Source organism: Gracilinanus agilis, chromosome 1 (genome assembly GCF_016433145.1).
Source record: "Gracilinanus agilis isolate LMUSP501 chromosome 1, AgileGrace, whole genome shotgun sequence".
Taxonomy (NCBI): Eukaryota; Metazoa; Chordata; class Mammalia; order Didelphimorphia; family Didelphidae; genus Gracilinanus; species Gracilinanus agilis.
This window is the reverse complement of record NC_058130.1, coordinates 767,881,952-767,904,782: the sequence shown is the minus strand read 5'-3', so window position 1 is coordinate 767,904,782 and position 22,831 is coordinate 767,881,952. Positions and strand designations below refer to the sequence as shown.

General features: G+C 51.2%; 2 protein-coding genes across 2 annotated transcripts in view; both read right to left on the bottom strand.

Moving 5' to 3' along the window:
• UNC119B (unc-119 lipid binding chaperone B) overlaps positions 1-426 on the bottom strand; it is a 14,622-nt gene extending 14,196 nt beyond the window's left edge. The window contains exon 1 of the mRNA XM_044658844.1: positions 122-426. Within this exon, the coding sequence (XP_044514779.1) occupies positions 122-413 (292 nt within the window). The 5' untranslated portion in view covers positions 414-426. The remainder of the gene's footprint in view (positions 1-121) is intronic.
• A 9,282-nt stretch (positions 427-9,708) lies between these two features.
• On the bottom strand, positions 9,709-22,708 carry MLEC (malectin). Its single transcript, XM_044673933.1, has 5 exons — positions 22,520-22,708; positions 14,250-14,428; positions 12,562-12,738; positions 12,418-12,475; positions 9,709-10,487 (listed from the first exon to the last, which is right to left on the bottom strand). The coding sequence occupies exons 2-5, from the start codon at positions 14,412-14,414 to the stop codon at positions 10,258-10,260; spliced, it is 630 nt and encodes a 209-aa protein (XP_044529868.1). The 5' UTR covers positions 14,415-14,428; positions 22,520-22,708; the 3' UTR covers positions 9,709-10,257.
• Between the last annotated feature and the right edge of the window lie 123 nt (positions 22,709-22,831).

The following is a 22,831-nucleotide window of genomic DNA, read 5'->3' as shown; positions in this document are numbered from 1 at the left end:
TTTGCAGGAGGGGGGAGGGGCCGCCTGCACGGGTCCGGTAGGGTGGGAGAGGGAGGGGGAGGGGCGGCCGCCGGGGCCGGGCTTTTGGGGGGGGCGGTGTCCGAGAGGCCGCGGCACTCACTCTCCGTGACGCGGCTGAGGCGCAGGACGTGCTCTGGCCGGATGGTATCCAGCGCCAGCAGCTCCTGCTCTGTGACCGGCGGGACCCGCCTGGCCTCGGGCCTCCTGGAGCCGCTGCCGCCGCCGTCCGCGGGATGGTGATGGGCGGCGGACGGCGGCTGGCGCCGGGCCTTGAGCCGGTTCAGGACGCCGCCGCCTGGCTTCTTCTTCTCGTCCTTGGTTGTCCCCAGACCCCCGGGCCCCGACCCCGCCGCAGCTGCCGCCGCCGCCGTCTTCGGGTTCGAACCGCTCATCGCTTCGCCGCCAAGATGGCCGCCCTACCGCCGCCGCCCCCACAGCGCCGTAACTATGGAGAACGCCAGGGGGCGGTGCCTCGAGGGGGCGGTGCCTCGAGGGGCGGGAGTTAGGGGCGGGTCCCGAGGAGGGAGGGACCAGTACATGGGGCGGGGCCCGAGAGTCTAGGGGAGAGCCTCTCCTCGTGCCCCAACGTGCCCCCCGGGTCCCCAGTAGGAGGACCCGGGCCAAGGCTAAAGCCGCGGTTTGACCTCGAGCTTCATCACTATCCCCCCGCCCCCTCCTGCCTCTGGCAAGGCTTCGGGCCCCGCTCCCAACGGCGCTAGACTGGCCAGCGGGCCTTCCCCACTCCCCAGCCCCCCACCCCACCCCCGCGCCAAAATGCAGCCCTGGGGATGAGAGCTGCACAGAGCCCCTCGAGGCTCAGACTCTCAACCGTCTGACGACCACGTGCCAGCCACTTCCGAGCCTCACTTTCTCCTTCTGTAAAATGAGATTATAACTGGCGGGGTAACACCTCTAAGTGATCTGGGGGCTTAGATGGCTTCAAGTGCTTGGCAAACTTTAAAGGCTTAGAGAGTTGGGGGCAGCCTGGTGGCTCAGTGGAGAGAACTAGGGTCCTAGGTTCAAAGATGACTTCAGACACTTCCTAGCTGGGTGACCCTGGACAAGTCACTTTACCTCCATTGCCCAGCCCCGACTGCTCTTCTACCTTGGAAACAATAAACAATATTGATTTTAAGAGGGAAGGTGCTCGGCACAGCGCCTGGCACGCAGCAGGCAATATTTTTTTTTCTTTTTTTTTTTTTTTTTAACCCTTGTACTTCGGTGTATTGTCTCATAGGTGGAAGAGTGGTAAGGGTGGGCAATGGGGGTCAAGTGACTTGCCCAGGGTCACACAGCTGGGAAGTGGCTGAGGCGGGGTTTGAACCTAGGACCTCCTGTCTCTAGGCCTGACTCTCACTCCACTGAGCTACCCAGCTGCCCCCTAGCAGGCAATATTTTGTTGTCGCTCAGTTGTGTCTGACTCTTCGTGTCCCCATTTGGGGTTTTTCTTGGCAGAGATCCTGGAGTGGTTGGCCATTTCCTTCTCTGGTTCATTTTACAGAGGAGGAAACTGAGGCAGGCAGGGTGAGCATCTAAATGCTGCTTCTCTTCCCTTGCTATCATCCCGCTCTCGAGGTGTTGGGTGTCACCCGGAGCTCAGCCTCAGGCTTACCTTATTGGTGCTACCAATGGTCCGACTGAGGTTACAGGACTTACCCAAGGTCACACGGGGAGAGGAGGGGAGGGGAGGGATCCTAATCCAGGTCTCCTTTCACTACCAATTGCTGCTGCAATTTCGGCGCCTTTGCTTGCTCAACCATAAAATGGGTGGCTGTCTTTGGGGTCGGTTCTGGGGCTCCAATACCGGCTCTGCTGCTCACTTAAGATGTGATGTGATGTAAAAACCAGTGGAAATGAGTGTTGGCTGGGGGGGGGGGGATTGGAGGGGAGAGTAAGAATATGAATCATGGAACCATGGAAAAATTTACTAAAAAATAAAAATTAAAAAAAAGTTATGTGACCCTGAACAAGTGGTTTAGTTTAGCCACTCGGCCTCAGTTTTGTCTTCTGGAAAATGGAACTGGCTAGACTAGATGGCCTAGAAGATCCTTTCTAGTGATGAATGGAGAGTGCTGTGATTCAACATTGATTTTTTTTTAAATTTTTAATTGTTTTTTATTTTAAACCCTTAACTTCTGTGTATTGACTTATAGGTGGAAGAGTGGTAAGGGTGGGCAATGGGGGTCAAGTGACTTGCCCAGGGTCACACGGCCAGGAAGTGTCTGAGGCCGGGTTTGAACCTAGGACCTCCCGTCTCTAGGCCTGACTCTCCATCCACTGAGCTACCCAGCTGCCCCTCAACATTGATTTTAAGGAAATCTGGACTTTTGTATTTCCCTCCCCTATCAATTATGGAGGTACAGCCTGATCGAGGACAGGCAGTGCCCAGCAGTGTGCCCAACACGAGGTGATTCAGAACTCGGACTCCCCAGGCTTGGGGTCATCATGCCTCGTGCCCTGGACACTAAATTGTATAAAATCCCCCCTCCTCCCCCATTGCCCTTTTTAATTCCCCAGGCATGGGGCAGGGCTCACCTGACAGGGAGGAGTGACCAGGACTGGGGGGGGGGGGAGACTCCCCGGAATCCTGGCTCCTGGTGCCCCCACGGCTTCCCTTCCATCCCCTCTGCATCCGTCCCGAGGAGGGCTGGGCATCTGCCTGGCTCCCTGCCTTTTCTCTGTACCCGCAGCCCTTCCCCGGTGCCTGGCACACAGCAGGGGGCATCATAAATCCTGGACTACACGCCCTTCCACCGCCCACTCTGTGGAAGCCCCCTGAGAGCTTTGCCCCTTCCTGGGCATCCCCAGCCCTTCCCCGGTGCCTGGCTCACAGGAGGGGCTGAAGTAGCTGATTAATGAATGTGAGACCAGAGACCAGAGAAGCCAAACTTCATCCCGGCCTGGGCTGGGCCAGAAGCAGCGGAGGATCTTCCTGTGGGGTGAGCTGGGCCCCCCGTGGGACCACCCAAGGAGCCCTATTGCCTTTGGCCAGGGCAGCATCCATCAGAGTGGTCAGACAAGTATTAAGGATGAACGCGATCCACTGGGGTTCGGTGACTCGGTGGGAAGGTGGCACAGTGGGAGAGGCCTAGAAGGCGGGCCTCGAGGTAGAACAATGGAGTCGGGAGGATCTGGGTTCTAATGTGGCTGCAGACACTTCCTAGCTGGGTGACCCTGGGCAAGTCACTTAATCCCCTTCCTCCTTGCCTAGCTCTTGCTCCTTTTCTGTCTTAGAATGGACACTAAGAAGGGAGGGGTTGGGGGGCCACGAGCGGTCCCTACATGGGGTTCTAGGGAGAGGGCCACCAGGAGACGCACTTTTGAAACTCTTTAAGTGACGTCACAAAAAGCCAAAAATAAACCTGAAGGCCAGTTCTCATGACCTGGGGCTGGCACAGAACGAGAGGAACGCCGCCAACTCGATGCCTCCTACCCCTTCCGGTTGTGGCTCCCGAGGAAGAGGAGCCGGGTTCAGATTCCGCCTCTGACCCTTACTCCCTCCGGGCTTTTGGCCAAAGCCTTCTCCTGTTTGAGCTCTGGGCCTGTCATGGGCATGAGAGTCCACAGGACCAACCCTTCACTTTGCAGACAGGACAGTGAGGCTTCAGAAGGGTCACAGGCCACACAGGAGCCCTTCTGGCTTTGCCAGCCGGCCCACCCAGAGGCTTAGGGCCAAAAGGCTGCTTCCTTCGGTGTGGCCGCAGAGGGAGAGCTAAGAGTCTTTTCCAGCGTGCCTGCCCTGAGATAAGCAGGCTTACCCCGCCGGGAGCCAGGCTTCCTTCACAGCGAGATCCTATCTGCACAGCCTTGAGTCAGCCGGGCCCCGGCCAGGCACCGGCCCAAAACTCCCGCACGGCCAGTAAGCCCAGAACGGGCCGAGGCAGTTTTCCTTTGCGCAGCTCTGGTTTCAGGCCCATCTGATCCCGGGCTGGCCAACAGTTCCTGCCACAGAGAAGGCTGCTCTCTAGGCGCCCTCCTCTTCCTCTTCTCCACAATCCTGGGGACCGAGTTGGGCCAGAGGGGTCCGGCACCGGGGAGTCCACGCCGTACAGGCACAAGGGGAGCCTGAGCCTTCCCTAAAAATACCCTGACCCCTTCCAGGGAGCTGGCAGCAGGGGGCCGGTGTGGGCCCAGATGAAGAGACCGGATAAAGACTTGTCCCCACGCTGCCGGCCCATCAGAACAGGACAGAATGTGCTGGCTGGAGAGGCTCCACAGGGCCTGCAGGCAGAGTTCCCAGGAATTGAGGGTGGAAGGGTCACCTCCTTGTATCCCAACTCCCCCCCCCACTTTTTTTAAACCCTCACCTTCCATCTTAGAATTAATACTATGTATTGGCTCCAAGGTAGAAGAGCCCTAAGGGCTGGGCAATGGAGGTTAAGTGACTTGCCCAAGGTCACGCAGCTAGGAAGTGTCCTAGGCCACATTGGAACCCAGGACCTCCTGTCTCTAGGTCTGGTTCTTAATCCACTGAGCTACCCAGATGGCCCACTGAATCCCTTTTGATTCTACCGATTTAAAAAAACAAAAACTGGCCCAGGAAAGACTCATTTAAAAACCTCAGCAGGTACTACACACCCGGCACCAGGACCACAAAGACAAATGACTTGCCTAAAGTCAACCAGCCCAGATCTTCCCCCTCAAACCCCGGGCTTCTTTCTGTCCCATTACATGGCCTTGCAGAGATCCAAAGCTCATTGGGGATGCATCGGTGTGGCGTAAGAAGAGCCTTGAACTTCAGGAAAGACCCGAGTCCACTTTAGTGACCCAAGTTGGACAGCGACCAGCTGATTTCTGAGACTCAATCCCTGCAACTGTAAAATGGGGCTAATACTTGCAAGCCCTGCCTCAGAGGGCTGTTGTGATCTATCAGGGCACTGCGTGGACCTAAGCAAGCAAAGATGGACACTGATGACAATATAATTGTTTATTTTCCTCGAACACGCTGCTGGTCAAAACCACCAGGCAGAGTATTACAGAATATTCCCTCAACCAAACATCCTGGAAAGAAAAATTTTCAAAAGAGAGACAGCTACAGAAGACCCCCAGCCCGCCGGACACAAAACACCCAGACGCCTCTAAAACTGGGGCCTCGTGTGCCAACCTAACACAGCCAGGTCAGCCCTGGAGGCTCCCCCGCCACCCCTGGCCAGGCCCAGATTCAATCCCAACACAAAGTATCACTGCAAATTGTTTATTAAAACACAAAGCAATGGACAGTGAAAAACATCCTGATTTGGGGGCAGGGGAAGGAAAGAAGAAAGGAAGATGAAACAACTCAGAAGGAAAAGAGCCCTTACCCCGACCTGCCCCCAGCCAGCTACCCAGGGGTTGCCACCCTCTGTCCCATCTGACTGTGCTGCTTGTTGTAAGTGCCCAAGCAGTGGCTGCAAAGACCCGGGCGGCCCACCTGGGGGGCTGCTGAGGCCGTGACACTTGGGGGGGGGGCTTAGATGCCCAGAAGAGATGGGGCCAGCTCTGCCAAGCCTCTGTTCTGTTTCCTAACCAGGCTGGGCCAAGGAGGGTGGATGAAGCAAAGCCAGAGCTCACCCTGGCTGGCTTCGGGACAACCTCCTGGGTGGAAAGAGTGACAAAACCCCAGGTCCAAGAAGGGAGAAATGGATCCAGGGTCAAATCTCTTTTCATTCCCCAGATCGCAAGCACACCAGGGAAAAGGGAGCAGGAAGGAGGGACCCCCAGGCTCCCCTAACAGCAATTTCTCCTTCAGGCCACAGCCCCCTACCAGCCAAAGCGCTGGTCCACACAGCCCCACCCCCTGCAGACCCCTGAGGCAGCTCCCCTCCCCCTCCACCCCTGGCCTCTGAGTTCCATTCCCTTGGGTCTTCCCAGCCACAGGGGAAGGACCAGAATGGCTAATCCTAACACAAAGCGTAAAATCCATCCCAGTCACGTTTCTGCCAACCCAGCTGCCCTCGAGTTCTCCAGCTCCAATCCAGCCTGGCCACTAAACCTGGCAAAAGGGTCATGGAGAGACTAGCCAAGGGCAGTCAAGTCACAGAGAAGGGAAGGGCTGCACCCCCTGTTCCGGCTGTGGCCTGCCCATTGGGAAGGAGACTCTGATCTGGCTGTCCAAGAGTCCACCTGGGGAGACGGCAGGCCTGAGCTGACAAGGGATGATAAATTACTCCTCTTAAATGAGGCCTGGAGCTAAGGCTTCTCGGCAGTTTTCTTGGGTTCTCTTGATCCTCGATCACATCCTTCCATAGGAGGATGGAGACACGTTTCCGTTTTTCCCATTCTGACCATTCCCAGGCAGGGCTTGTCGCCCCTTCAGCCAGCCTTCCAGAAAAGGGGGGGGGGGAGGTACTCCCATTGGATTTTCACCAAAGCATCGGGATGTTTTTCACACTTTGAAGTTTTCCCTCCCGAGCCCTCTGGATCTTGGCAGAGGAAAGCTGAAGATGGCAGCAGCAGTGTTACTTAAGCCATCAAGGCACCACCACTCAACTATTCATCTTTTTTGACATCAAACAGGCCTCTTTTATTGCAGGGGAATAGGGTTCATTAGGGGCATGCAGGAAGGGATAGCCCCTGGCCCAGACCTGAATCTAGAGAGAGCTCGCCTTTCAAGGCTCAAAAGAGGTTTAAAAACAAAACCAAAAAAAGGTCAGACAGTCAGTCAAAGAGAAAAGAGAGTAAGAAAAGGCACTGTGCTGACTGGGGCCCTCCCCAGTCTCCCAGGGACCGACTCTGCCTCTTTCCTAAGGAGGACAGAAAACCTGCTAATTTCTTCCCTGGACTCCCCAAGGTGAGTAGGTTTTGAGGAAAATGTATCTAAGAGCTGGGCAATCAAAAATACTGCCAGTGCTTCTGAAGTTTGGCTGAGATTTTCCAAGGCCGGGACTTCTCAGACAATGGTCTGAAGGGAGAAGGAAAGGAGAAATTCCTTAAAACAGAAGTTTCTCCAAAAAAAGATTGGAAATCAAACTGAAACTTTAAAAAAAATAATAATAAATTCAAGATCTCATGAGAGCTCCCAGCCACCACCCGGAAGGGGAGGCAGAGGAGCATAAGGTAATGCTGGACAGGTTCTGTCTGGCATCCCAGGCCCTAAGCTCCCGGGTTCCTTGGGTAAGTGATGAGACAAGAGAACAAGATCAGAGATTCTTCAACTGAGGGGTATTTACTAATTATGAACATTCAACATCAATTTCAATGTCGCTGGCTAATAGCAATTTAGGGGAAAATGATCTTTCAAGTCACCAGAATGTCAAGCCAGGATGCCCCAGGGCAGCTTTCCCCCTGACATCAGGATCATGGGAGAAAGGATTTTTTTTAATGGAGCTGCCCTGACTTTGACTCAGGGAAATGGCTGTCACCGTACGTTCCTCTGGCATGAGGCTGTCCTTTAGCCTGGCCTAAGCCCAGTGACCAGCCTTAGCTTTGCCAAGCAGCTATGCCTGGTGGAGGGCAAGCAGAAATGACTGCTTGTCCGGAGGAACTAAATTCTGGCTGATTCTCCTGTCTGAGCAGAAAAGGGGGAGTTTAGAGAAAAAATGTGGCCCCAGGGGTGAGGGTATGGGGGGTGGGCCTCAGGCCTCTCCCAGCCCGGTCCCTCTGGGCAGCTGCCAGTCAGTTCCAGCACTGGTTCAAAGTGTAAGATGGGAACCAATGGCAGGAGCAATTGTTCAACAATAGTCACTTCCAATATACACAATACAAAAATAAAAAATAATAAGAAAGAATCCCCCATCCCCTACGCAAAAAGTCATGTACCTATATCTGTTAGGGATAGCAGGTCGCTGGCCTTAGAGAAGGTGAAAACTTCCTAGCCCAGCTACAGCCAGGCCTGGGCAAAGTGGGGAACTCCTGCCTGCGGAATGGGTTAGCCCCAAGGGGATTCTCCCCACCCCACCCACATTGTTGTTTCCTGTTCCCTTCCTTCCCCTTTAGACTTTGTTAGATCATGGAAAGGTGTTCCTTCCTTTGAGCACAGCGATAAAGGAAAATTTCCTCCTGGCCCGGCTCAAAAAGAAAGGGCTGGCCTGGGAGCCCAGACAGAAAGAAACCTCCTTGGGGGGGTACCGTTTTAAAATGGTCACAGGACCCAGGATTTCTAGCTAAAATTCTTGGACACTGCAAAAAGAGCGAGGAGTCAAGGGTCCCCTCTCCAGGAGGCAGGGGAGAAATCGTGCTGATCAATGAACAAAACACAGCCAAATTCAAGTCTACAGGCCTTCTCCACATTTTCTCTCCTTGATTAAAAACAGCCCAAGGTCATTGTTGGCCATAACTCCGAGGAAGGAGAGATTGTGATGAAGGACTGAGTCCAGCTGATAGCCCAGGGCAGTTGGGATCTAGTCTTACCCACTCCTGGAGGGCCCTTCAAGGGCAGTTCAAGTGACCAGAGCCAAAGGTCTGTTGCAAGATGAAGGCCCACAAGTCTTGCCTTTGGAGCCCCCGCCTGCTCTCAGCCTTGCCACCTGAGTGCCATTAGATGGGACACCACCTTAGCTCCAGAGGACAGCCAGCCAGGTGACTGGGCGTCCCGTGTGAGGCTGGTGTGGTGTCTGCCCTAAGGGGGCTTTGTCACAAACTCACTCTTTAGCTCTAAAAAGAGAACAAAACCCCCAAAGAAGCCAAGTTGGGATTCCGGCACAGCTCAGGGATAGGGTCTGGTGTTCCTCATTGCCAAGCCCAAGGGGCCACAGATCCCACGTGCCTCCCAGGATACTCCCCATGCCTGGCTGAGCCCTGCCTGGGGCCACCTTAACTGAGATAGTGAGGGAAATCCAACAAAGGTACAGCATTTTATTTCCCAGAGATCAGAGCACTGCAGAGGAAGTAAAACATGAATAGAAAGATGCATGAGATGGCTGCCGGGCCCTGATGAACTGGACCGCTTCCAGCCCCTGCCCCCGATAATGGCCAGGTTATTGCTGTCAGAGAGAGCAGGGACAGATGGGAAGAGCAGAACTGACCAACTCCGAGGGGAGGGCTGGGCTGGCAGGACCGTCAGAAGCCCCAGGGACTCTGCAGCAAAGGCCTGGGTCAGATCAAAAGCTACAGGCAGGCAGTTAAGTATCTTGGGGGCAGCTCCAGGTCAATTATCAGGAAGTAATTGGTTGAACAGTCCTGGCCCCTGGGTATAGAACCACGTGAAACACACCTCTGCAGTAGTGAGTGAGTGCCAAGTAGCCCTCGTCATCTAGAGAAGAGACCGAGGTGCCCACTGCTCCCGGCAGGAGGAGGATGCCAAACAGGGGAGACCCGGCAGGCCCCAAGTGGGAGTTATTGAGCAGGGCCAAGGTCTCACCCTCGGTGCCCTTCTTGCTAGCCATTCTCAATTCAAAGTCCAGATGGGCTTTTGAGGAAAGTTAAGTCCTATGTTGCTACCTTCCAGCTGCCACCAAGAGACTCCCAAAGGGCCTTTAAAATGAATACCAGAAGAGAAGCCCCACCCCGGCTCCCAGGATCCTCTAGGAGACTGACCACTTGTTAAGAAGGTGGAGAGGGAAAGAAATTTCAAGTGAGGAGCAGAAACGGGGGTGGGAGCAGGGTGGGGGAGGAAAGCAAATCAAATCCCCGACAGGCACTAAATGCAAAATGTATTTTGTGGTGACAAAAACCAAAAAGGCAGTTTTAGGACAGGAGGTAAAGCTGCTGCTGAGATTCCCAAACCAGTTCCCTTCACTGGTCAAGGAGTCCAACCTTGGAGTTCACACATTTTAAGACAGAACTTTCATTTGGAGAACAGCCAACAAGGCTTCCATCAGACTTCCCCCCTTTCTACAACACAGTTAGATGGGGACCTGTTCTCCCGCCCAGGATCCTATGTCAAAGCTCCCTGGACATCCAGGCCTCGTTCCCAAGGAGGGCTTCTCTCACGTAATCCATTTCCTATCCCTGGTTCTCCCAAGATTCCATCTTAAAAGGGAACAAGAGTTTTTGTGCTCTGGGCCCAAGCCCTTTCCCCAAGGGACACAGATCAGCGTCCCCAGAGATCAGCCTCCTAGCTCCTTACACAGGAAGGGTCTGATTTCACCCCAAGTACCCTGGAGAGGAAGGCAGCCACTGGATGCCAGCCATGAAGAAAGCGAGGGGAGTGAAATGAGGCCACCACTGAGCTGGGCTGGGAAGGTCCGCTCTCTCCTCATTCTGCCTCTTTAAAAATTTTTGTTAATAAATTGTGAAAAACATGAAGAAACCAAAACCAACCATGTCTGGTCTCGTTCCTACTCCCTTGTCCCTGACCCTCAGGATGGCCCCGTGTTCTCACAACCGACAGAGGCAGAAGAGGGTCGGAATGAAGACACCAAAGGCCACCAGGATGGGGAACATGAGGCTGCTGTTGTCCGAGGCGTAGGGGTTGGGAGTTCGGGGGCCCGACTGGACCCGGTTCTTATTGGACTGCCTTTTGATGTTGGAGCCTTCTTCATACTCTTCTTCCTCTTCCTCCTCCTCCTTTTTCTCCAGGCCTGGGTGAGGCTGCAGCTTTGGCACCTCTGAGGGTAGAGAGAAGTATGACTGATATGCACAGCAAGGAATGCAACACCCCCCCACCCCTAGCCAACTGGGCCATAGGGCGCCAGGAGGCTCAGCTCCTCTTAAGCAGGGTCAGGACTTTTAAAAGCTGGCTGGATGCCCCAAAGCAGGGAAGTCTTTGCTGGTTCCTGCCCATCCCGAGCAAGAGAAGGAGCTGGTAGAGGTAATGCCATCTTCCTTCCTTCCTCACCTCTCTCCAAGACCCGAGAACACTCCTAGCCTGGATAGGGACAATGCCCTGATAGAGAATTGTGAGGGCTCTCCATTCCCCTTCCTGCCCCCCATAGTCCCAAATCCCTTTTCACTTGGAAGGCTTCTCTAGAGATCACCTAGGCCTACCTCCTCATGTTATACATGAGGAAACCGAGGCCCAGGCAGGCTTGACCCAAATCTGCAGGGAATAAGAGGATGGCAGATCTCAACCCACAGTCTGCTGCCTGGATCCAAAGGCTCCTCTCCTCCAAGATGCCACTGGCTCAGCAAGGCCCCTACTACCCTTCTGAGGATGGCTTTAACGAACAATGGAGCTGCTCTGCTCTGAGCACCGCCTTTCCTTCTGGGCTCAGTGTCTACAGGACTCCTTATGGACATTAGCTTGACTTTTCCCCTGGCAAGAAATCAGGCTCGCCCTCTTGGAAGAGATGCAGCAATGCCAGGGCTTTGGGGAACAGAAGAGATTCCTTTCTGTCTTCTCAGGCACCTCAATAGCGACATATAACACAGGAACAAGTTGGATCATGTATGGCAGCGGAGGGGGAAAGGGGCAGGGAGAGGGTGATTGACTAGTGCCAGCCACTGAGACACAGGCTCCTCTGTGAAGGCAGCCTGGGAAACTGGCAGCTGTGATAACCTCAGAGCCCCGAGAGGGAAAAAGAGGCCCGAGGCCAGATGCCAAGGACACTGAGAAGGTTTAACAGGTGCCAGGACCTTCCTTCCCAGCTCAGCTCAGCCATGTCAGCAACTTCTATTTAGCAGAGGGTTCTGATAGGTGCAGGTTGGTGAGAAGCCTTAAGGACCTCGGCCCTCTGACAAGGCTCCCACGCTGCTGTCCCCAGAAAAGGCTAAGAAAAGGGCACAGAGTATTCAGAAGGGACTAGAATGTGACCATCCAAGGCAGGGTACTCTTATGGCTGGTATCTTGGGCCCTGGGGAGGTCAGTAAAGGAAGAAGGCTATACATGAGATAGTCAGGAAGGAAGCACTATAGTTTTCCCAAGAGTAGATTTTCTGGGATTTGACAATGAGCTAAACTCGTAGCAAGGGAAGGAAATACTTTGCCTTCCACTTAGAAGGCCAAGCAGCTCAAAGGACAGAAGATACAGGATGGTTGGGCCCAGCCCATCCTTTACTACCTCCATGTTTTGGTACAATCCAGGACCTCTATTACTTCACCCCTCAGATTCCTAAGACTACCTTATCATGGGAAGGAGAAGTGGAATCCTCATCCCATCTATTCTTACACCTCAGAAGGATTTGGATTCAAGATGTAATAAATATAGCCCTGGACTCCATCACAGTAGTGAGGAAAAGAGGAACCAGGAGCAGAAAATAGATAAAGCCAGAAATCTGGCAACCCCAAGGTGGGTGGGAAGGCAGCATGACATAAACGAAGAGATCTGTCACCAATTCGTCAGGTGACTGGGTCACAAGACCTCACATTTCTCTGGACATTGGTTTCCCCAGCTACAAAAGGAGGGGATGCACTCATTCTCCAAAGTCTCATCCAACCCCAAGTCGATGATCCCACTAAGGAGTTACGGTCCTGGTTCTCTTTTGCTTCTTATACTATTTTACAAAGTAACTGGCCCCATCCTTACTCCTACCCATCAATCAACAAGTGCCGGCACCCATGCCCACAATGCCACCAAATGACAATCAAAAGATTACTCACCATCTATGGTCCCGGCCATGATATATAGTGCACAGACTTTGGGATTGTCATAGTACCCCTAAAAGATGGGGAAAAGCTAGTTAAGCCCACACAGAAACAAGGGGTTTCCCACCATCCACCTAGCCAGACTATAGAAGGAATTACCTTGACAAACTCAATGTGTAGCTTCCCGGTGAAGGTGGACACTTCCCCCTGAACACTCAGTTTTCCCTTCTTGATGCTGATGGGGATGATTTCATCATGAGCTGTGCTGTGACCAACCCGGTCAAAGATGTCCAGGTCCTTCACGACCACGTGACCATTTAAGCGAACATCAAATACCTTCAGGGTCAGAAAGGGAAAATTCAATTTGATAATCATCCGCCAGGTTCAGAAAATGGACAATGTTTGGTGCTTGGGAGAGAAAAACAAAAGTGTTTTTTTAAAAAGAGTCCCTGCAGTGTCCATCACTTGAGGAATGGCTAAACAAGTTGTAGTATGTGGTTGTAATGGAATACTATTGGACCATAAGGAATGAGGAACAGGATGAGTTCAGAAAAACCTGGGAAGACTTATATGAACTGATGCAAAGTGAGCAGAACCAGCAGAACAAAGTATACAGTAACAGAAATATTATACTATGATCAACTGGGGACCCACCATGAAAATGAAAGAAGTCTGAGTGCAGATCAAAGAATTCCATCTTCCACTTTATTCCCTTCATAAGTTTCTTATTATATGTAAGATATGTATCTTCTGTCACAGCATGAGCAATATGGAAATATGTATTGCAAGAAAGCACTGGTATAACCTATATGAGACTATTTACTCTGTGTGTTTGAGATCTGAATCATAAAATGTCAGAAAACAAATTGTTAAAAATTGTTTCTATGTATAATGGAAAAACATTTAAGTAAGCAAGTAAATAAATAAATCAAAGAGCCCTTAAAGACCTCCTTCTGTACCAGGGAAATCCCACACAAATGCAGTGAATGGGTAAGTACAAGATCACTTGTGGGGAGAAAAAGAGTGCTAACTACTGAGAAGATCAGGAAGGGGGCTTCCCATGAGAGGAAGTGTCCAAGCTGAGTTCTAAGGAAGCTACAGATTTTCAAAGGCAGAGGTGACTAGGGTCTAAGTCCATTTCAGGCATGGGGGGCAGAGGTGGGATAGGCACACTGTAACTAGAACCCAGCTCGTAAGTTGTAGGCAGAGGGGCAGAGAATAATAATTTTTATAAAGGTCAGAACCACTAGCTCATGGGAACTAAAGAGTAGAAGTTCCAGTCCCGGAAGCCCATAGATTGAAGAAGGTCTATAGATTGGAGAGAGCCACAAAGCCAGTTCAGTGAAGAGACATGAGATGGCTAGAGCACTTCAAGGAATAACCAACAATATGGCGCCCACTCTCTCCTCACCAGAGGATTATCACAATCAGGAGGTCACACCAAACTCACAGAACAGGTTACTTAAGCCAACACAGTATTAGTATTAGGATAAGCAAATCAACCAATAGAGATAGAGGGGAAATAAGGTTTAAAAAGATAAACAAGACTAAGGAAAGAAGTGACATTTTTCTCCACCCAGATGCCAGCCAAAAGGGTTAGGAGAGCTGTGGCCATTCACTCCTCCTTGAAGTTCTTACACTTCAGAGCCCACCTCCCATGTGGAGTCAAGCATCATGGTGCCCCAGAGACACAACCTAGGGGCAGGGGGGTGAAACTGAGCTGCAAGTCTTCCACATTCACATTCTAGAAAATCTATTCCCTAGGAAATGTTTGCCTTTTGGACCTGAGGCCCCATAACCCAAAGGCCAAGTGTGAGGGATGGCTCAGAAGCCTGGCTCCACCTCACCTTCTGCTGGGATTGTGCAAAATAGACCTCAGCAAACTTCAACACCAGCACATAATCGCCCTCCTCTTTGATGGGCACCTCGTAGCCAAAGGTCTCCTCATTGTAGCGCTCCGTCTGATACAGGATCTGGTCTTCGGGGTTGGCACGAAGGATGGGCAGTTTCATCCCATAGTCTGATGCTAAGGAAGAAAGCACAGGCCCAGGGCCACGTTAGAGGCCAGATACAAAAGAGAAAACCGCAGGGTTAGAACTGGGCCAGGTGACAGAGTAGCCTCCTGGTGGTGGTATTGGCAGTGACAGTTGCCCTAGTTGCACCTGGTTCAGACTGGAAAGAAGGCAGCTGCTACCTGTTCCCCATCTACCAGGAAAACATACCATTACGGAAACCTGACACCATCTAATCCACCAACCCCTGTGAGTACACCACGCTAGAGCTTGGGAAAAATTCATGTCTTAAATGGAGGTCCACAAAAGCAACTCTTCCCATAGCTTCGGGCCAACAAACAGTGGTTTCAGAACAAACATAACTCATTATTAAAAGAGGGCACTACCCTGCCTGCAGCTGCCCCTCTCCCTGGGAGGGCCGGCTTCAGAGAAACCTTGCAAAACAAGGGAGACAGCAGGGAATTCTACAGCAGACAGACAAAAGATGACTGAACCGAGGGAATGTTCGTTAGCATCCAAAAAAGCCCCAAGTCTAAAACAAACAGATTGGGAGAGTCAGCTAGGACTGCTACAGATGCAGATAAAACACACATTTTCTCAACTGGCTTCCTCGATTTTTATTAAAAGGTTCCAATTCAGGAAACTGAGTTAGAGCTCTACGAAGTGCCTCTTTATACAAGTTTTTTAAGAGGGGCCAAAGCTCTCACTAAACCTTTTCATTCAAAACACACACACACACACACACACACACACACTCTCTCACTAAACCTTTTCAATTCAACACACAAGCTCTCACTAAACTTTTAATCTCACACACACATACAGACACACTGACAAAAGCGCACAAAACATGTTTTAATTCAACACACATACACACAAGCTCTCACTAAATTTTTTAATTCAACATATGCACACGGACATACAGACACAAGTTCTCATTCGACTTTTAATCACACACACATACGCACTCACTAAACTTTTTTTAATTCAATACACAGACACAAGCTCACTAAATTTTTAATTACACACAGACATACAGACACACACACACACACACACACAAACATATACACCCACAGTGTGTGCATGTGGGTGTGCTCGATCTATTTCAAATTCTTCAGCTGATAAAGCACCCCCAGACCAACACTTCACCTTCCTCCTACCTTCTGGAAAGGGTCAGTTAGCAACGGACGAAGAAACCAAGTCACCCAAATGGTTTCCTCAACCAAAATAAAGGTGATCACCATGGCCGGCTTAAGACACCTGGGGCCCCAGGGAGTGATCCATCCCATTTCAAAGATGGCTTCTTCCCATCTCATGTTTAGCAGGAGACTCATCTCTGTCTAGACAGTAAATCTAGATACCAAAATGTCCACTTTTGCCCAAGATTCCCTTCCCCGAGAGGCTTCCTGCCATCTCCTAGAATCACCTGCTCCAATTCTCTGAGCTCCTTTCAAGGTTCAGCCCAAGTGCCTCCTCCTTCGGGGGGGGGGGGGGGGCTTTCCTGGCAACTCCAGGTTCCAGCTCCCACATCACTGCATACTGATTTGTTTGCAATCATGTTATATTTTCCCATTCCCAGCCCCAGCAGAACCAGGAGCTACAACATGGCCTGGCACAAGCCACACTTGAGGACAGAGGTCTGGGGCAGTGCCGGGCACCTAGGAAGGAGACACTAATAAATACTTGTTCATGTTCATCGATTTGCCTAATATCCCTTGTTTCTGGGCACCTTCTTCCTTAATGACCCAAACTACTCAGGTAGGGCTGACTTCTTTGATATAAACTTCTACCCCACCTGGTGTAAATCTCATGCCTGTCTTCAAAACCTTCAATGACCAGAATTCAGAGCCTTCTGGGTCCATTGCTTCTAGGTCCCTATAACCATGGGGGACAACAAGGCAAGGGGAGTAAGCTAGAAAAGGCAAATGGGGGAAGAATGGAAGCTCTCCAGATGAAGATGTCACTGCTAATAGTTTTGCCGGCCCCTGGCCACCCACCAGCCACAAGATCAGCTGGACTGAGGAGGCACCAGTAAAAGGAAACTTAGAACACAGGCAGTAGTTTGGGAGATATTACCTAATTCTCCCCAAATTCTTCTCAAACAAAACAAACTATAGGCTGAGCTAACAGTACCATGCAAAGGGGCCGATGGGGCAGCCAACTTGTCCAAAGATCAGGAGGTGGAAAAAAGGAGCCCAGTGCCCCAATGCACAAAACTTGAAGAAACGAAGAGGCTGCCAATTGTCTTCAAATTTAGCTTCAGCTCCCTTCCTTCCTTTAAGAGTCCCTTAAGAGTTTGGAGCTCTCGCCAGCTTTCGCTTATTAACGTGGACAGAAGAGGATTGGTCTGCAGTGATCTTTTTCATATTAAGAGTGGAAAAATAAATGTAATCTGTGGCAAAGCTGTACAACAAACAAAGTCAGACTCAGACACGAGCCCGCACACACCCACACACTCCACACTGGAATTGCCTTTTAGAACATTCTCCCCTCCATCCCACTCCCCAAAAATCTAACCCAAGAGACTTTCTCAGGGGACCGGCCACATGTAAAGTTGAATTTGTACAAAGCCCTGAAAGTTAGAGCAAGCAAGGAGGGCTTTTTTCCCTGACCCCACACTCGCTGACCAGATTTCACTTACGTACAGTGAATGGTGTGGTCAGCATCCTGCTGATGTGAGCATAATGTAGCCTTGACAGCTAAGGGAAAGGGAAGGAGGGGGTCAGAGGGACTCTGCTTACTGGCCTCCATCTCCTGTGGCTCCTAGACAAGAGGGAGTGATCCCCAGGCTAGTTTTGTTGTGGTTGTTGTTGAAGTCTCTGTCCTTCCCTTAGGCCTTAGGGAATGGCCCTTCTGGAAAAAGGATGCTCTACGGGGCTATATATAAGGCATCTTACCCTCTAGGAAAGCACTGTCAAGCAACAAAAGGCCAAAGGCAGCCAGGGCCAGAGGTGAATCAGAAACTGAGGTTCAGGCCGGTGACACGGCATGTCCGGGATGCTTCTCGACCTAACTAGAACTAGATGACTCACACATCTCTGCCTACATTGCTTCCTTCTAAACTGAAAGAGTTAAAGAATCTTTCTGAAGGTTGTGAGCTGGTGAAGAGGCTGAAAACCACAGCTCTTGATCAGGGGAGCCTCCTCTATCAGACCGCCTTGGTTGAGGACGATCCCAAATGCCCACCCACCATCCATGGAGGCCAAAGTCATTCTGAGGGTCTATACGGAGAGCCCCAGAGGGAGAGCTATATGGAAAAGCTCCATAAAAAAGCCTACGGACTTAGGAAATCAAGAGTAGGACCAGCCTCTCCCAAAGATAAAAGTGAAAGCTGACGGTGATGCCCCCCAGCCAAGCCTTCCTTCCCAGACTACCTCCTCTTTATCCTGTCTCTATCCTGTTGGTGCCTACCCTTTGCACATTGCTACACTCATTAAACTGAGAGCTCGAGAACAGGGTCTCTTTGCCTTTCTCCGTATCTCTGGGGCTTAGCCCAGTGTTTGGCACCAAGTTGGTATGTGATGACTACTAGCTAACTGACGAAGGGGCCCAGCTATCTTAAACAGGCCTAGACTGCCAAGTAGCTGTTATCTCCATGGGCATCTGGCACACGTCACTTAAGTTCAAGTTTAAAGGTTACCAGGCAAAGAGACACGTTTTCATCTCTTATGGATTGGAGGGGTGAAAGAGAGGGAAATTCTTAGCAAATTCCACAAAACCTCAGAATTAGAATAACCCAACTGGTTCCAGGGCTTCCAATAAGCTAGAGATATGATCCTCCTGAGGTTTTTTTTTTTTTAAGAGCTTTTAAAACTCTCATTTCCTTCTTAGAATCAATACTAAGTATCTGCTCCAAGGCAAAAGCCCAGTAAGGGTTAGATAATTAGAGTTAAGTGACTTGCCCAGGGTCACACAGCTAGGAAGTATCTGAGGCCAGAACAGAACCCAGGACACCCTGTCTCTAGGCCTGGCTCTCTATCCACAGAGTCACCCCTATCCAAAAGATTATTTTACCAACTTGGCTAGCACACACAAACTAGTAGCTCAGGAAAGTCTAACCTGCTGTTATCACTGGGTAACTTAGTACAAGCTGGTGTCATGTCAGGAGGCTCAGAACAATCAGAAGTTATAATCATTAACAAGGTCCATATTTCTGATAAGTTGTGAGCTGGTAAAGAGGCTGATTCAGAAATCAGATAACAAGGAATCCATAGGGATTCCTGATCACGTGACCCACCACTTGGGCAGGGAGAAGATAGATGTCTCTGACCAATGGAAAGCTATTATAGAAAATATGAGACTCAGAAAGGAGAAGACCTTGTCCAGAGTCATTCATTCTCCTTTTTAGGAGCAGCCACACCACAAAGATCAAACCACCCCTCAATGAAGAACCAACACTTTCTTAAACAGAACTCAGAGTGAAAGTCAAGAGGAGAGGCCTGGAGTCAGGGGATCCTGGTTCAAATCTAGCCTCCCATACTTCCTAGCTGTGTGACCCTGGGCAAGTCACTTAACCCCCACTGCCTAGCCCTTCATCACTCTTCTGTCTTACAATTGATACAAGACAGAAGGTAAGGGCTTCCAAAAAGAAAGTAAGTAAAGAGGAGCCCAGGGCCAGCATTCCAAAGTGAACGCTGCAGAATCACTGTGAGTCTTTTGGGAAATACGGAAGGTGGGAGAGGGCAGATGACAGGGAAGAAAGTTTTCTGGAGCAATGGTGTTGAAGACCTTGTCGGCCACTGTCACTGCCTGGAGATTCAGGGGGATGTAGATCCCTCTCTGAGGAACTAGGAACTAAATCCATGCACTTGCAAAGTCTGATGGTAAGTGGTGGAGGAGGGCTTATATTTTATAGCGAGGGCATAAAGTGAATAAAATCCCACTAGTTCCGAGGCAGCCAGGTTTGAGTCTCTGACCTCTGACAATTACCAGCTGTGTGATCATGGGCCAAATCCCAACGTCCGAATTGCTCGGTCTCCATTTCCTCTCTAAAATGGCTGGACTATCTATCTACCCCATGGGGTTTTGGGGAGAAAGTTCTGTGCAAACTTCATGGTGCTAAATAAATGGGAGTTTCTATTTTCTTCAGGGGGAGTCGGAGACAATATCAAATGAAAAATAAGTAACAAAACTTTCTGATGAGTGAGAGCTGTGTAAGGAAGGCAAGGATCTCTAAATGACTCATGTCCATGTCCATGTCCATGTTTAAAAAGCTTTTTCACCTATAGTTTCTTTCAAGTGGATCGGAGGCAAGAGATATTATTGTTTTTACTTTATGGATGAGGCAGCTAGGTGTCAAAGTGGAAAGAGCACAAGCCCAGATCTGGCCTCAGACAGAGCCTTCCTAGCTCTATAGCCCTGGGCAAGTCATTTAACCCTATTTGCCTCATTTCCTTATCTGTCAAATGAGCTGAAGAATGCAAACCACTACTGTATCTTTGCCAAGAGAACCACATTGGGGTCTCTTTGGACACACACACACACACAAAGCATCTACAGATGGGGAAACCCATCACTCAACAAGAAACATCTACTATGTGTCAGGCATTGTGCTAAGGGCTGGGAATATCAAGTGGGGTAAACCCAGGCCCCTGCCCTCATGGGGCTCACAGTCTAGATGAGAGGACAACACACATATATAGATGGAATGTAAAGGGGAAGCTTTGGACTTGTCTTCAGTTAGAGGAAACCCAGGTCTTCTGCACCCTGGCCCATTCTTCCTTCTGCTTCAGCTCCCTCACTCTCTCAACACCTGGCACTCCTCTCTACTTCCAAGAAGGTCTGCCAACACATTTGTGAGGAAGGGTGGGAGAGACAGGAAAGGGGGAGAAAGAGGAGGAGAAAAAGGGCAGGGGGGGGAGGGGGAGAGGAATGAAAAAGGAAAACTATCCCCTACCCTGGGGGTTTGGGCTTCTCAGTTCTCAGTAAAGAAAGGGATTCCTCCAACAAGGAGGCCTTAACCCACCTCAACTTCAGACCTAGTGGCCAAGAAAAGGATTATAAATATTGTTTTCCCGATCTAGCAGGAGATGCTTTCTCTGAAGACACAGGTTAGGGAATGTGGATCCCAGCAAAACCTTCTCTCACTCCCCCATCGAAGACTCTAAAGTTTATACTGAGGCTGGGAAAGCAGCCAAAAGGGGTGGCCCCACAGCCATGAGTTGCCATGGTGGGACCGAAGTCTGGAGTGGCAATTCAGTCGACATGAACCCCAGCAGGCCTTGTCTAATGGCATCCACAATAACCAACTTCCTGTAAGAGACTTCAAACATGAGCCAATAACTTGGTACCAGGCTTCCTCTTCCATTAGCATTTCTGGTCTCCAAAAGCCAAGGGTCAAGAACTCCAGATTCCTCCCTTAGGCTTGGAGGTGTAGGGGGTGTCAGACAGTCCAAGAATATCTGCTGAGAGCTTTAATAAAAACCCAGCTGGCACAGCACCTGCAAATTAGACCAGGAATCTTTCAGGCTGGGTAGCCAGTAACAATTGACTACCCAGACACCTGGGGGGCCTGGTTCTGTGTGGTCCCAGCCAATAAGCTTTTCCATTTATGGCCCACGACTTTAGTTTCCCTATACTGAATGAACTAAACCACTGGAGCTTCAGCATCTACCAGAAAAAGAACTCTGCAATCTAAAATCTGATCTAAGCAGCAGTTAGCTCAGGAGACAAAGTCTACCAACAGCTTCTGGATTCCTCCAGGATTGTTCCTACCCAAATGAGGGGAAAGAGGGTGGATCTAAGAGGCAGATGAATGATCCAGGGCTCTAGCCCTCCAGTCCAATTGGGTTTTGGTAGTGCCTGTCTGTACTAAAGGAATCCGAGGTGAAGTATTGACTCTGAAACAGAGGGCTGTTAGGACACACATGCCAGAATGAAATGAAATACCAGGCCAGACTTTTCAAACAGCCCAACATCCGGCCACCCTGACAGGTAGTGAAGTGTCCAATGACTTAGTGGCCTAACAGATACCAGACACTCCAATGAACTGAAGGGAGGCCAGGGCTGGGAGACATGGAAGAGAGGGGCTTTTTTTCCCAGCTCTCTGAAGAGGCATATTGCCAGTCTGGCAGCCTTTGCCCTCTGCATACAACATAAATCTCTTCCACTTCTGAGGCAGGGAACTTCCCTCCTTAAACAGAATTTCCCAACAGCACAGAAACAAGCAGGAGTCTAGTACAAAATCTCCCAATTCCCAAGGGTGGTTATTGAATCTCAGGTTCCCTCCTATTTTATTCTGCCATCTATCAAACAACTTCCTCAACTCTAAGAAAAGCCCTACAACTCCAGCTGCCAAATGTGAGCCCCACACAAAAACTTCAGCAGATGAACTGAGCCCCAATTGGAAGAGGGTCCATGTTGCCATTTAGAGTAAAAATGGGGCCCCACCTTGGGCAACTTCGAAAGTAAGGGCTCAATTTTGAGCTCCTGAGCAGGAACTATCTCCAACCCAGTGGAGCAGAACGGCCCTCCCCCTACTCCCCCACTGGCCTGATGCCTGGGAGGCCTATAACCTGAAACAGGAGGCCTAGATCTGGGCGATAAAAGGGCACCCCAGTTAGTCGGTTATTAGGGGCCGGAAATATACTGCAACCACAAGCCTGCTCAGCCAGCTGCAAGGATGGCTTTTGCCTCCTGGGCATCCAAGTCTGCTCCTTTTACAGCCTTGGCTGACCAAGTGCAGGTCACTTCTCTCTCTCAGCCTCAGTTTCTTCTGGCTCTAAAACAGAGGGACTTCCAAGAATTTAAGCGCAGGGCACTGGCAGCTGCTGTCCACCAAAAGAAAGAAGCCCAAGCAAGACCCCAAACCCACCCTGGCGATTGAGGATTGCTTGGCCCAGGCCCTCAACAGCTCCGGGTGCAGCAGACAACACTAGGTCTGGAGAGGCCCAGGTTACTCAACCAGTGTCACCAGTGAAGGGACAGAAGCCTCAGCATCCTTGCAGCAACCCCCTCTCCCACAAATGGACAGACTGGGATCCCCAGGCTGCAGCCCCTGGTATGAGAGGAAGGGGCCTTCACAACCCTTACAGCCGGGGAAACTGAGTCCGGGGGCGGGGCGCACGTGGCGCGGGCCAGCGCGGCCTGGCCGGCAGCCTCACCTCGGCCCACCCGGCCCTCCAGAGGGTCCTTGCGGAAGTGGATCCCGTGCACGTCCACATGCGCCTCGCCGCCCGCGTTGATGGCCCAGATGACGCTCTCGGGCAATCCGAGCCCAGCCACCGCAGCTGCCCCGGGGACGCTGCCACCGAGGCCCAGCAGGAGCAGGGGCAGCAGGGGCAGCGGGGGCAGCAGCAGCAGCAGCGCCGCCCCCGCCCCCGCCCCAGCCCCGGCCCCGGCGCCCAGCAGCATCGCGGGGGGCCCCGGCCCGGCTCCTCCTGCCGCAAGGGCTCGGTTCCTCAGCAGCGCCCGGC